The following is a 13,913-nucleotide window of genomic DNA, read 5'->3' on the forward strand; positions in this document are numbered from 1 at the left end:
CTCCTACCTATACATAGATAACTGAGTATACATTTAGAGTGAATAAAACTAAAAACTTCAAAGATTTGTAATTAAGGAACTATAGCATCAACTTAGAAAAAAGCACCTCCTACAATTTGAGTTGTGTGTTCATTTTTTTGGGCCTCTAATCAAATCAGACTTTTCAAAAGCTAATGACAAATATGGGTTTTACTGCCTCCACCATAAAGGATGATTTGTGTATTTAGGTGGGACCTGAAGAATTGCATGTTTCAAAACCTTTCCAGGTGATTCTGGTGAAGATATTCCTTAAAACAAATTTTGAGAATTCTGTCCCACAGTCCTCATTTCAGAGATCAGACTAAGCCGAATTCAAGGTCAGACAGCTAAGGAAAGAAAGGGCTGGAGCTGGAATTCAGCTCCCCCAACTTGAACACCAAAGTTCCTTCATTAGATAACCTGACTCTTTCCTGCAGTGGACATACTGGCGATCTGGTGTCTTCTGATGCATTGGTGTCTGTCATCAAGATCTAATTCATTACCTTCAAGGTTACGAGTGCCAATCTGTAAATATATGCTCAGATTTGTCTCTTCAATGTATTAGTCACCAGGATTATGACATAATATCAGTGAGACATCAGGCACCTCAGTCTCATTCTCAATGCCTTTTTGGTGTGTTTTATTTTTAAACTAGAATTTTTTTTTTTAATTAAGTTTTTTTTTTTTTGATGTGGACCATTGTTACGGTTTTTACTGAATTTATTACAATATTGCTTCTGTTTTACATTTTGGTTTTTTGACCTCCAGGCATGTAGAATCTTAGCACGTAGACCAGGGATTGAACCCACAAGCTCTGCAGTAGAAGGCAAAGTCTTAACCACTGGACCACCATGGAAACCCCAGTGTGTCTTGCAAATGTCTTTTTTCTTTCCTGGATAACAGCTATTCTCTCCAGGAACCCGATGTTATGTGGAGAAAGGCTATGTCTAACCTCCAGGTTCTTGCTACTGACAGAAAAACTGAGAGATTTCTTTTCAAGGTCAAATTGCTCACCTTATTGTCTGTTTTACCCTCTAGGAGAGTATGTTGTTATGACCACTCATTTCCACCTGAAGAGAAAGATTGGATATTTTGTTATTCAAACATACCTGCCGTGCATAATGACAGTTATTCTTTCCCAAGTCTCATTCTGGCTCAACAGAGAGTCTGTACCAGCGAGGACTGTCTTTGGTAAGCGCCAATCAAGAAACACATGCAAGGGTCACTTGCAAGGGCAAGTTTTTTCATACCTGTGACATTGCAGATAGAATGAAAAAAATAATTATACACTAAATCTGAAGTTAGTACAACAGAAAGGTTCAAGGTATTGTCATTTTCATTATGGCATGATAGTAAAAAATTCTTTTTTAAAATAGCAAGCTGTTTTAGTGCATGTTAGTTGATGGGATTAATGAACACTTGATTTGCTGTTTTAAGAGAGAAATGTAATGAAGCAGGCATAAAATGCTTTGTGATAGATTAAAATATACACATAGGAACACTTATACCTAAACCATACATTTAGAATACACAATCAAATGTCAGTATATTTTTTGAGAATCTGAGAAAATATCAGCAGAACTACTTCCTTAATATATGAAAGCAGGGATTCTTTATATAGAAATAACTTAGTGATTATACCAGTAAAGGAACATCTCAGTTTTACTAATTTGTGTACTTCTGAAGAGTTACAAATATTTCTATGAAAATATTCTAAATGCCTTAGATACTTTGAGTTAAATCTAATGCAAAATTATTTAAAGGGTAATAACTTTTTACTAATAGGAAAACTCATGCCTAATTCATTGTTTTAGAAGTGTGTATTTCATATAAAGAGCTCCTGCCTGTATTATAGTACACTGTCTTAGGTATACTTTTCAGAATAATAAACACAAGATTTCATTAACAAAAACTTGATGATTCATTCACTAATTTAGTCATTGACTTTTTTTTTGAAACCTATCATGAGGTTCTACTGTGTTCTAATGTAGCTGTCACCATAACATTATCCGCTCCTCTCATAAATTTGGGAGTTTAAAATTTGAATAGCAGTAAAATCTTGCAAAATACTTACTGTTTTAATATCACTCTCTGTTCTATGATATAATTCTCTACTCTCTTATTTAACACTAGAAAAATTCTCTGTAATATTACTCCTGTGTTTTAGACAAGAAAGCTAAGGGACACGATATTAAGTACGGGTTGGCCAAAATGTTCATAAAGCTTGAATGAACTTTTTGGCCAACCCAATAACTTGCCTGAGGTCAGAAGCTATGAGGTGAATGAATCTGGAATAAGATTCAGCCTCTTAGCTTTAAAGCCTGTGCACTTAATGATGATGAGGTACCATCCCCATGTACTTCCTGTTCCTTGACAAGGCGTGGAATGGGGTTGTTGTAGGCAGCATAATTCATTTGGAAATAACAACCACATATTCAATTGGTGAAAGGTACGGGTTCATTCCAGAAACATCAAGGTTCATTCCAAGGTTCATTCAAATATATAATAGGCACATGCTATGTTTACAACCCTTTACTACAAAACAAAAGGCTTCAGATGCTTACAGTCTATACTGAGGATTGTTCTTGTGCAAAGACATGGTATCATGGCTTTATCCCAGGAAAACAGCAAGCCTCTGCTACCAGGGCCCAGAAAAGAATCTGGGCAAGTTGTTTCTGGGTTGGGAACCACCAAATCTTTGTTGTGACACCAGCCTAAGAGCCCTAATCAGCTAAATCAAGACCCAAAATGATTCCAGCCACCAGGCGGAAGAATAGTTCATTTAAAACTCTCTTTTTCCCTTATCACAATTTGTAAATATTAACTAGTTAGAACTGAAGATTGAACTCTTGTCAGATGCTCACGTCTATATGTGTATGTAGTTTGAACCCTTTATTCATTTGAATGTTTTAATTAGAACAAATGAGATATTTCCTTTATGTTTTATGTTTATTTTTATAGAATGAGCCCAGCACTATAATAAAAATTATTTTTTTAAAGGCTCACTTTCCGCCCCCTCTGTCCCCAAGAAATCCTACTCTTCCTTTTTGGAAATCCTATAAAGCACTTCAGAATGTTTTATAAGTCAAAAATCTTGCTCTTAATAGTTTCAACAGTCTGCTCTCCTAGCCAACTCATGCCCTTTTGGTGAACATAACTACATATTTGTAAATGCAACCGTGGCAAGTATTTCTGTGTATCAAGTTATATATTTCCAATGTTTTAAGCTCAATAAAATCACAAGTGCAATTTTCCAAGACCTTTAGCCTTTTACAATTTATTTAATACACATGTCTCTATTCTTTTTAGTTTGCACCCAGCACATTCCTCTGAGCTGTGGGGGATGACTGAGAGGATCACAGGTATTTGAAGAAAAAATATCAAAAGGAAAAGGAAACCAAAAGCTATACTTTGCAACAGTTTATTAAATGGCATCCAGAATGCAACAAAGCTGAAGCCATTTTATGTCTTAAAACATCATCTTTTTGACCCTTCCTGCTCTTTCTTATTTGAAGACAGTGTGGTCATGTGATTTTGATTCCAGAGACACCCACATTTTTGGCTCAATCTTGTCTTTTAAGTATTAGTTACTTATAAAATGAGAGTGTAATTAAAATAAAACAGTGCCATTTAAAAGATTAGGTGAGAAAAATAAAATAAAATTTGTATATTGCCAGCATCAGTACTTGGAACTTAACAGATGCTCAACACATTTTAATTTTTTTTCCCCTTCTCTATAGCCAGAATTGTAAGATGACAACACACACACACAGACACACATACACACACACAGCATGCCTTTCTTTATGCTATTCTTAACTGTTTTTAATTTATGGATACATAAACCACATAACCCAAAATTAAAAAAAAAAATGGAATTCACTTTAGCAGGGATGTATCCAAAAGGAGTGAAGCTGTCAATAATAAGTTATTAACTTTGCCCTTAGTAAGTATCAGGCTCAATACTTTATTACATTATTTTATTTAATACTCACAATAGCCCTCTGAGTTTGACTTATTCAAATTAAATTACAAGGGAATAATTACAAAAAAACCTCCAGAAGTTCAGACTTGTGAGACAATCTTCTCAAGGTTACTCAGCAATTACAGAGCTGAGGTTTGAAACTGGGTTGCTCTGTTCCCCAAATACTGACATTGAATTACTTTGCTCTTTGCTCAAGTTAATATGTAAATTTGGGGGCTTTTTCCCAGCTAATAGTCCTTCAACCAGTTGTTGGTTATGTAATATGGATAATGCCCCAAAATGTCCTGCAATACCTCCAGAACTCATAGTGAGTCTATTCCCTACAGCTGTGACCGTGTATCAATATGACTTACTGAAAATCTCAGTGTTCTTAATCCTATCACTTCCTAATAGAGTTGCAAAGATAAATTACCTTGAAATTCATGGAAAACTGAGAATATTGGATGGTTTAAAGTACCTTAGAAAATTTAGCCGCCTACCAGCTGCATGACCCTATGATTCTCTAAAATTAATCAAAATAGGAATCATAGGTATGAGTTTTAGACAGATGCGATGACAATATCTTCTGTGGCAATAATTGACTTATCTTTAAAATGCTTCTACATATTATTATATTTAATCCTCTAATCGTATGAATGTATAAAAGTTTTCCTTTCTTAGAATTTCAACAATGATGTATACCAATCAAGGGAATGAAGTGTAAGTCACCACATTTACAGTTATGGAAACTGAGGTCCCTAGGAGCTAACTCACTTGCTCAAGGCTATAGAGTTAATAAATAATGAGGGAGTAGCTACTGGAAGAGGTTAAGATTTTTTCCACACCATGCAGCCTAAGTTATTGGGTTCCTGTGATTTTTTTTTCCATAAATTTTCAAATGGCTTAAAAGGAGACTTATAGTATTCTAACTCATAGATTGCATCACATATAGTAGGTTGAAAATATTAACTTGTTAAATGGATATTATTGAATGTCATCACCCAATACAAACTCCTATAATTGGACTCAGTGGTAAAAGAATCTGCCTGCAATGCAGGAGATGCAAGAGACATGGGTTTGATGCCTGGGTTGGGAAGATCCCAAGGAAGAGGGCATGGAAACCCACTCCAGCATGCTTGCCTAAAAAATGTAATAGAGGAGTCTGGCGGGTTACAATTCACAGGGTCACAGAGTCAGACAGGACTGAAGCGACTGAGCACACAAGCAAACTGAAAGCAACTGACTTGAAAACTGCTTTGAATAGAGGTGATTTTAATCTGCTGGGATAGATTCATAGATTAGGGAAGATATATAGCAGCATTAGCAGAAAGAGTAAGACTTTGGACATTTGATCAGATGAATGTATTCAAATTTGGTTTTGCCATTTCTGTGCTATGTGACCTCAAACAAGTCACCTGCGACTTATTTCAGTAATTTCTTCAAAAGAGCAGCTATTTCAAGAATCAGAAAAAATAGTATAAAAGACAAAGAGTTAATAACATAACCAAACATTATCCTAAGATAATTTAGTTATCTGTCAATGATCAATGATCAAAAAGTTATTGGTTTTATGGTTTATATATTCAAGAGTTGTTCAGTCACTCAGTAGTGTCTGACCCTTTGCGACCCCATGGACTGCAGCACGCAGGCTTCCCTGTCCTTCGCTATCTCTGTAGAATATTAAACAGAGCTGAGGATCCAGTGATTACTTAGGGATCCTGGACAGAGACAATCTCTGCTTTCTTTTTCCTAGAGCTGGGGACAGTGAAGGAATATTATTTCCTTTCCTACCCAGGGCACTGTGTTCAAAATGCCTATTTAAGGGAGTTCACTGTCTTATTCACAGCTTCTCAACAGCAGAGCAGTGTATCCCTCCAAGAACTGCCCTTCAGTACTGCCATACCATGAACTACAAACTACACTGGGATTAAATTAAAACTCATCCATCCCAAACCAAACGGGATGAACTTGAAAACATACTCTGTGTTTCATTTTACACAAGTCGGGTGACTTCAGTGATGAGAGTTTGTAGTATGAACCTAAAAATTCACTTTCTTTCTTTGCAGGAGTCACAACTGTGCTCACCATGACAACTTTGAGTATCAGTGCCAGAAATTCCCTCCCTAAGGTGGCTTATGCAACTGCCATGGACTGGTTTATTGCAGTGTGCTATGCCTTTGTATTCTCAGCTCTGATCGAGTTTGCCACAGTAAACTATTTCACCAAGAGAGGTTATGCATGGGATGGGAAAAGTGTGGTTCCAGAAAAGGTAAATGCTTTAATATCTCCTGTGATATAGCACCATTATGTCTTTTAAACCTGTAAGATGGAATGTGTGAGCTTGGGGGAATGGCTGAAGGATGCAGAGAGAGGGTAAAGAAGATTGTTTTTTTTCTTATGTCATAAATGATTAAGTGCTGTGAGAATTTCCTCACTGCTAAGAAAGAAGCTTTTTCCGTGGATAGGTGTGCAGAGTGAAGGGAAGGAAATAAAGGAGAAACACAAAGGTAAACATTTCTATTCAAATATGGTTTCCTATGGTCCCCATTAAGAACAGTTAGTGAGAACAGTTTTAACAAACTTGATATTGGGAGCAATTACATCATTATAATTTTTGTGACTTGAAAATCATAGTCTTTTGGGTGTTTTCTGAACCTAATAACTTTGGTCCTAAATGTTATTACTTTAATGACTCAACTAAATTGAGCTTGCAAAATGCATTATCTCTAATTTTCACTAAGGTAAAGGTCAGGAAACATACTTTCTTTTTCCAAAAGAGAGGTTTGCTTTAAGAATCACAACACAGAATTCACAAAATTTCTTCATTGTAGAAAATTATCAAGTCAAGGATATCACTGTTCTTCTCAGTTAGAACCTATTTTGGAGTGACTTTTAAAGCACAGTAGGGGAGGATATTTCTAATTCTGGGCTTTGAAAGAAAAATATGTCAAAAGGCAAGAAAGTCTTGGGATGGTGGAAAGAAAGGCAAAGTCAGAGTCTCAGAGGTTCTAAGACATCTAGGAGTAATCTAGGAGGAATTTCCTACAGCAAATGAAGAGTACTAATGTCCTGAATTGGTCTCTAAAAATACAGTTATATTGCCAAATACACTTGAAGAAGTCTGAAAACTGTCACAGAGTCACAGTATATTAGACAGACTGAGAGGGTCTACAGTAAAGAAATTCATTTAATGATGTTTTTCTCACAGCTTCATGGATATACTAGAAAAGAGGGTCCTTTGTAGAAACATCTACTGCATTTGATAGAATCTATAGTGTTACCGATTCTAAGATGTACCAGTAATTTATGTGTACATAAGAAAGAAAATATGCTGCCAAGTAAAAACTCTTTGAGATTTAACATTCAGCCACAGGTGGATCTATTGAATACTCCAGTGATCTCCTACACAACTCAAAGCAAAGGAAGTTCTATATGGGGTATGCTATAGCAACCAAAATGGACCAGATCCAGGTCCTCAAAATTCACCTTGCCTTGACACATCCTCACTTAGTATAAGAAACATATCTAAATTTCCAAACCAAGAATCTTGTCTCAGGATCAGAAGAGAGGAAACAAGACAAAAGAAACTGCAGTTACCAGATGGAGAAAGACGTGAGAGAGTGGAGACAGTTTTTGTCCAATACTTACTTTAGCCATTGATGGTCTCCATATGTCCTAGAACAGAAGGGCAACCCCAAAGGAAAGAGCACTGAACCTGAAGATGTGTGATCATAAGACACTACAAATTGTGAGACACAGCCCCAAATTATAGCTGTGGACATTTTTAAAATCCACATCTTAGAACTACTGGTACACTCTACCAAAGTTCTTCAGAATTAATTATACACAAACAGTGATATGCAACTGAAAAATGAAATGCAAACACTGGGAAAAGTTGCTTTTCTATCCTAATCCTTTCTTTACATGCTGCAAGAAGCCAGTGTCTTTCTGACTGTGGCTTGTCAGTTGCAGTTGTTAATGAATTGTTAGATTAATTGAAGTTGATCAGGAAAGCATAGAATTTGGGTTGAGGTATTGATGATCTCATAATTGAGTTTAGATTTCTTTCTGACTGTGTACTAGTCTTTAAGTGCTGTCTCAAATAAAATATTTCAATCTCTATCAATTCACAGTTCACATTATTCAGTGTACATATATAGATATAGACATATGTACACAGACATCTACATATACATAAACAATACATTTATTCCCATATCTGGCATCTTATTAAGAAACAGAATATTTTCTATAATGTATTTTTGTCTCTGTAAAAATCTTCCCCAGGGTTTTGCCAGTTTGATTTGCTTAAAACAGGAAATGTGAACACAATGTGATCCAGATCTCTCTCTGACATTTAGAGAGGATACATTTTTTTTTTTTTTTTCGGTAACTAGGTAGTGTTTTCAGGAGAGTTAAAGTTTTGATCTCTGACATGGTATAACTTGAAAATAAAAAGAAAATCCCAATAGGGCATCATATTTTCAAGTGAATATATAGTGGCCTTCTTAAGATCCACCCTCATATGGTTAACTGCTAAATTAAATACTAACTTCTTAGAGAATATGCAACTATATCAGACCACATAGCTCTGAACAATTACCTACTTTATTTTTGAGAAGTGTCTATGTGACAGCAACTAAGAAAACCTGCAGTTATCAATTACCACACAGATAACATCAGTGAGCAGGTAACATTGAGCAAAAATCGAATCCAGGATATCCTGACTAACCCTGCTTTGTCATTTGTGCACTGGAAGCCTGAGGAGAAGGAGCAAATAATAACTGGCTCATCAATTTTTTATCACTGCAAAACAAACTGCCCCAAAACTTAGTGACCTAAAGCAATAACCAAGCATTTTGGGCTGGGAAAAACCTGATACTATTTCTGTTAGTTGAACATGGGCTCACTGACATAGTTCCCGCACCAGGGCAAGAAAATCTACAATGGCCTTTCTCCCGTATATGGAGCCTGATGCTGGCTGGATCTCTCACTGGACATAGTCTCTGGTCCCTCAGTGTCTAATCCAGGCTTCATGTTTCTGTGGCATGCTTCCAGAGAGTAAAGAGTGAGGTTGCAAAGCTTCCTGAGGATAGGGTCCTAAGCTGGCACAGCATCACTCTGCCAGAGTCACAAGTATAGATGTAATAAGTGGGGAAATATTTCTATTTCCATTTTTTTATTGGAAAGCCTGGAAAATATTTATCTGCATTTTTCTCTAGCCTTATTGAAAGATAACTGACACATAGCATTGTGTAAGATTAAGGTGTACAATGTAATTAATTAGATATATTGTATATGATTAATTGGTTACCACCACAGTATTAGCTACCACCTCTAACTGGTCACATAGCCCTTTTTGTGGTGAAAACATTTAAGATTTAGTCTCAGCAATATTAAAGTATATGATACAGTATTGTTATCTATAGTCATCATGGTTTAGTACATTAGGTGCTGTCCAAAATGTCCATAAGGCATTTGGACCATGGAAACCAACCCCAAATATTCATTGGGAGGACTGATGCTGAAGCTGATGCTCCAATACTTTGACCACCTGATGTGAAGAGATGACTCATTGGAAAAAGACCCTGATGTTGGAAAAGATTGGATGCAGGAGGAGAATGGGGTGACAGAGGATGAGATGGTTGGATGGCATCACTGACTCAATAGACATGAGTTTGAGCAAACTCTAGGAGATAGTGAACAACAGGGAAGCCTGGCATGCTGCAGTTCATGGGGTCGCAAAGAGTTGGACACAATTTAGCAACTGAACAACAACAACAAAGGACTTTGATATTTGGTCCTGTCCAAAACATTTGTCATGGATCCAGTATGCTCATATACATTTTGGATAGGACCAAATTGCAAGGACCATTGGTGTAAACCAAATGTCTTACAGACCAACTGCCTTATGGACATTTTGGACCAAATATCCTATCAGGTCACTTGTCAATCTTAAAATTAGACCTTAGTGTCTGCGTTTTTCATTTATTCCCAAAATGCTGTCATAAATTCCATTCCTTAGATATTAAATAAAGCATGTGTTTGACTTCTAAAGTAAAGGTCACTTTGCTCAAGAACTTATAAACTTGCTTCCCACAATTTACTAAACAAAATACTTTAACTCTTTCCTTTACAGCCAAAGAAAGTGAAGGACCCTCTCATTAAGAAAAACAACACCTATGCTCCAACAGCAACCAGCTACACCCCTAATCTGGCCAGGGGTGACCCCGGCTTAGCCACCATTGCTAAAAGTGCAACCATAGAACCAAAAGAAGTCAAGCCGGAAACAAAACCACCAGAACCGAAGAAAACCTTTAACAGTGTCAGCAAAATTGACCGACTGTCAAGAATAGCCTTCCCACTGTTATTTGGAATCTTTAACTTGGTCTATTGGGCAACATATTTAAACAGAGAGCCTCAGCTAAAAGCCCCCACCCCCCATCAATAGGTCCTGTCATTCACATTCTGTTGCTCAGTCCTTTGCACTGGGAATTGCTTTCTGTTCTCAACGTGGTAATTCCCATCTGCTTTATTGCCTCTGTCTTAGAGAATTTGAAAGTTTCCTTATTTCCATAATTCATATAAGAACAACAGACCCCTGTCTGGCTGTCCAGAGCAGAACAGAGCATACAGCTGAGAGACAGGATTCTGATAGAGGGAGCAAGAGAGCAAAATCATGACAGAAGGAGACAGAAGGGAAGAGAGAGAAAAGGAGGGGGAAGTAGATCCAAAGATAGGAGGAAAAGTAGAAGAAAAATCCAACTTAACTCCAGGTCATTTGTAGATAATATATTTCCAAATATTCTAGGAAAAAAAAGATACTGTATATGTCAAAAATATTTTTATGTGAAGGTGTTTAAAAGAATATAAATGTTTAATGAAGAAACATTTTAAAAAATCTATGTCTTTATTGCACAGATGACGATGTGTTTCTCACATTTCTGTTTTGTTTTTTAAACCTACGTATAGCTTTAAAAATTTGTTTCCAAAGCTCAAGATCCCCATTCTTTCTCTTTTAAGAAATGCCTAGGGCATTATTTTGTTGTTAAATGCTATTTTAAAATTCATGGAAATTGCATAGGCAAAGGTGCAGTGTCTCACCGTAAGAACACATTTAATCCAATGGAGACAAATGCTTTAAATAGGCTGCTTTGCTGTCATCTGAGCTTTTACCAGTAGACTCAATGAGGAATCATTCTAACAGATATATACACTCAATAAAACTAAAAAAGAAAATAATAATAAATTTAGATAGGACAATTTTAAAAGATTTATTTTCTACCCTCTCTATATCCAGATAACACATGCATCCAGTAATCACTTGATTTTCATTCTGAAGATGTTTTTAGAGGGGCAAAAATATTTTGCAAGCTCTAGAATTGTTGAATGTATTATTTTATATAACAGTACATTAAAAGCTTTAGATTGAAATTTATGACTAATAAACAAATATAGAATATATAAATTATATATGTAAATATGCAGCATGAGATTGTACATTTTTTTACTTTTTTAAAAGTTGTGTTCTTAAAATACTGTGTAGGACTCACCGCTCTTAGCTGTTAGAATGTTGTTAAATGCTATGGAAATACTTTTAGAGCCTGCATTTAAGACCAGAACAGTCTGAAGGAATCAGATGGAATTTACCATATGTGGGTATAAAATCTACTTATGTAGGGAAAGCTTGTAATTCAAACTGTTGTCCCGTGTACAGTAGTGAATCAGTTGTTATCCACTCTAGTCATCCCACTTTTCCCTATTTTAGGCTCTTATAATACAGAAAGAAAATGGAAAAGCATTAGTGGGAGCTAGAAAATCAACTGTATATTACTGCTATCTTTGCTGATACCAACTATTTCAATAAGTGTTGTACCATATGTAGCATTAAATATAAAAATAAATGAAAGAATGTACAGGAACTAGCTTTTATTAAGTAATATTACATTTCATTTATACTGTAGCAATATATTTGTAGGCATACTACGTAAGGGCTTTAATGACAAGAGGTCCACTCATACTCCCTATGAAAATTCTAGTCTCTTTCATTACTTCCCAGATATTTTAGAGATAAATATTTATGAAGAAGGTATTTTTGAAGTCTCCTTTTGTCTGACAGAATTTCAAAGATATTTAAAATTAGCATACAGAATCCACAGGTCATGGGCTAATCACATTTAGAATACTATGACATAAACCTGTTGTCATAATTACCAAATAAGACAGTTGGGATCCATACCCAAGTTTTGAGCAATGTTTGTCTCAAAAAGCTGCTATCCAGTAATGCAGGAAAATACACTTTGTGTTTTCCTAAACAAACTCTGGTATTTTTAAATGTGCTTTATTGTTTGATTTGGTCCTGCCTAAATTCAATGAGCTAGGCCAATAAAGGCTGAACCAAGGATATTTCATTCTTTGGTATCATGTGTAGATATCATGTATAGAAAATAAAGTAAAATATGGCTCTAATTTCTGTGTTGCTGTTACTCTTGGTTTTTCTTTTTTCTTTTTTTCTTTTTAGCGTTAATCTAAGTGTTTATTAAGAGTATTTTATCTTCCAGACTCCTCATGACTAACATTTGGTCTGTATTTTGCTCATTAGATGTGTATATTTCTTATTAGTCTGCTTTATGCTATGCAATGACTGCATTTCTATTGTTTTTTAGTTCGTTAGTATGTATGGACAGTATTCTATTGTATAAATTGATTGCACAACTTATCAAAGACAAATGATTCTATGTAGCTTTTCTACAGTGCTTTGCTAAACCATGTAACACTAGTTAAGTCTTCCTTGAAAATAAAGATACACTCTTATAGAGGACAGTTCCTGTTAACTCCCAGGAAAAAATTTTAAAAGATGACACTGAATGTTTATGGCACCTTAGTGCAGTGAAGTGGCAATAAAACCTAACATGAATCGAGGTTGTTTATGGCAGATGCATGTATTGCTTTACAGAGTTTAGCAAAAGCTCTTAATTTTATGTCATACTGTATTCTATTATAATAATAAAGTTAACATTATTCAATAACAAAATGGAATGCTTGACTCTCTTTTCCTATTATCAGTACCATTACCTGTTTCAAAACATTTTCAAGTAGGAGCACCTAAAAGTGCCAAGTGCTAACATGAATCTAGGCTACTCAGAAGATTTTTGAAGAGGTGTCAACAGTATGATCCTAAACTATGATTTTAAATGAATCACTTTCAGAAAGAGAAATTCTTAAAAACCTAATATCTGTTGTCATCAGTAGCACCAAAACTCAAAATTTATAAAACACAGATAGAAAAGAATCAACATACTGAATCAATAGTAGTTTGTTCATATCTATTGTTAATACAGTAGATTTGTCTTCTGACCTACTCCTGGGAGACTGGTTTAATAGTTTTAGGGAAGAATCTGAGCATTATATTTTTAAAAGCTCCTCCAGAGCTATTATGTCCCTTAATGCTTCTATAAGCAAAAAGTTAACAAAATACAATCACTTGAATAACAATGGAGAAATCATTTCAACAATAGGCATAAAACTGCACCTGGTTCCTACAGACAAGATCATGTGAGGCAAAATCTTTCTGTGTCTTTTTTTATATTTCTACAAATGGAACATGTATCTTCTTAAAAAAACGATTCAGGACTTAGAAAAATTAATACTTTAAAATCGTTCAATGAAATGACTTACTCAAGTCAAATAAAGTTGCCCATGAAAACTAGGTGAACAATCACACTCATTGATTTCTTGGCTCTCATAAAAATGAATGTAGTGAATGATGATTATTTTGGCTATCAAACTACATCCATGTCAAGGCTCACCAAAGTAATTATCTAAGGAATCAAAATAAGAATGGACTTGGCATTATGACTAACCATCTGTTTGAATTTAATTATACCTGTTCATTAAGACCTTCTGTTCGAGTTTTCTAACAGAAAACTTG

At 35.3% G+C, this 13,913-nt stretch overlaps 1 protein-coding gene across 2 annotated transcripts in view; it reads left to right on the forward strand.

Annotated features, from left to right (window-relative positions):
* The window catches only part of GABRA1 (gamma-aminobutyric acid type A receptor subunit alpha1), a 56,928-nt gene extending 43,912 nt beyond the window's left edge, over positions 1-13,016 (forward strand). For both annotated transcript variants that reach the window (XM_020901352.2, XM_020901359.2), the window contains exons 8-10: positions 1,057-1,209; positions 6,049-6,251; positions 10,122-13,016. In XM_020901352.2, coding sequence (XP_020757011.1) covers positions 1,057-1,209; positions 6,049-6,251; positions 10,122-10,433 — 668 coding nt within the window. In that variant the 3' untranslated portion in view covers positions 10,434-13,016. The remainder of the gene's footprint in view (positions 1-1,056; positions 1,210-6,048; positions 6,252-10,121) is intronic.
* The last annotated feature ends 897 nt before the right edge of the window (positions 13,017-13,913 follow it).

This window comes from Odocoileus virginianus, chromosome 3 (assembly GCF_023699985.2).
Source record: "Odocoileus virginianus isolate 20LAN1187 ecotype Illinois chromosome 3, Ovbor_1.2, whole genome shotgun sequence".
Taxonomy (NCBI): Eukaryota; Metazoa; Chordata; class Mammalia; order Artiodactyla; family Cervidae; genus Odocoileus; species Odocoileus virginianus.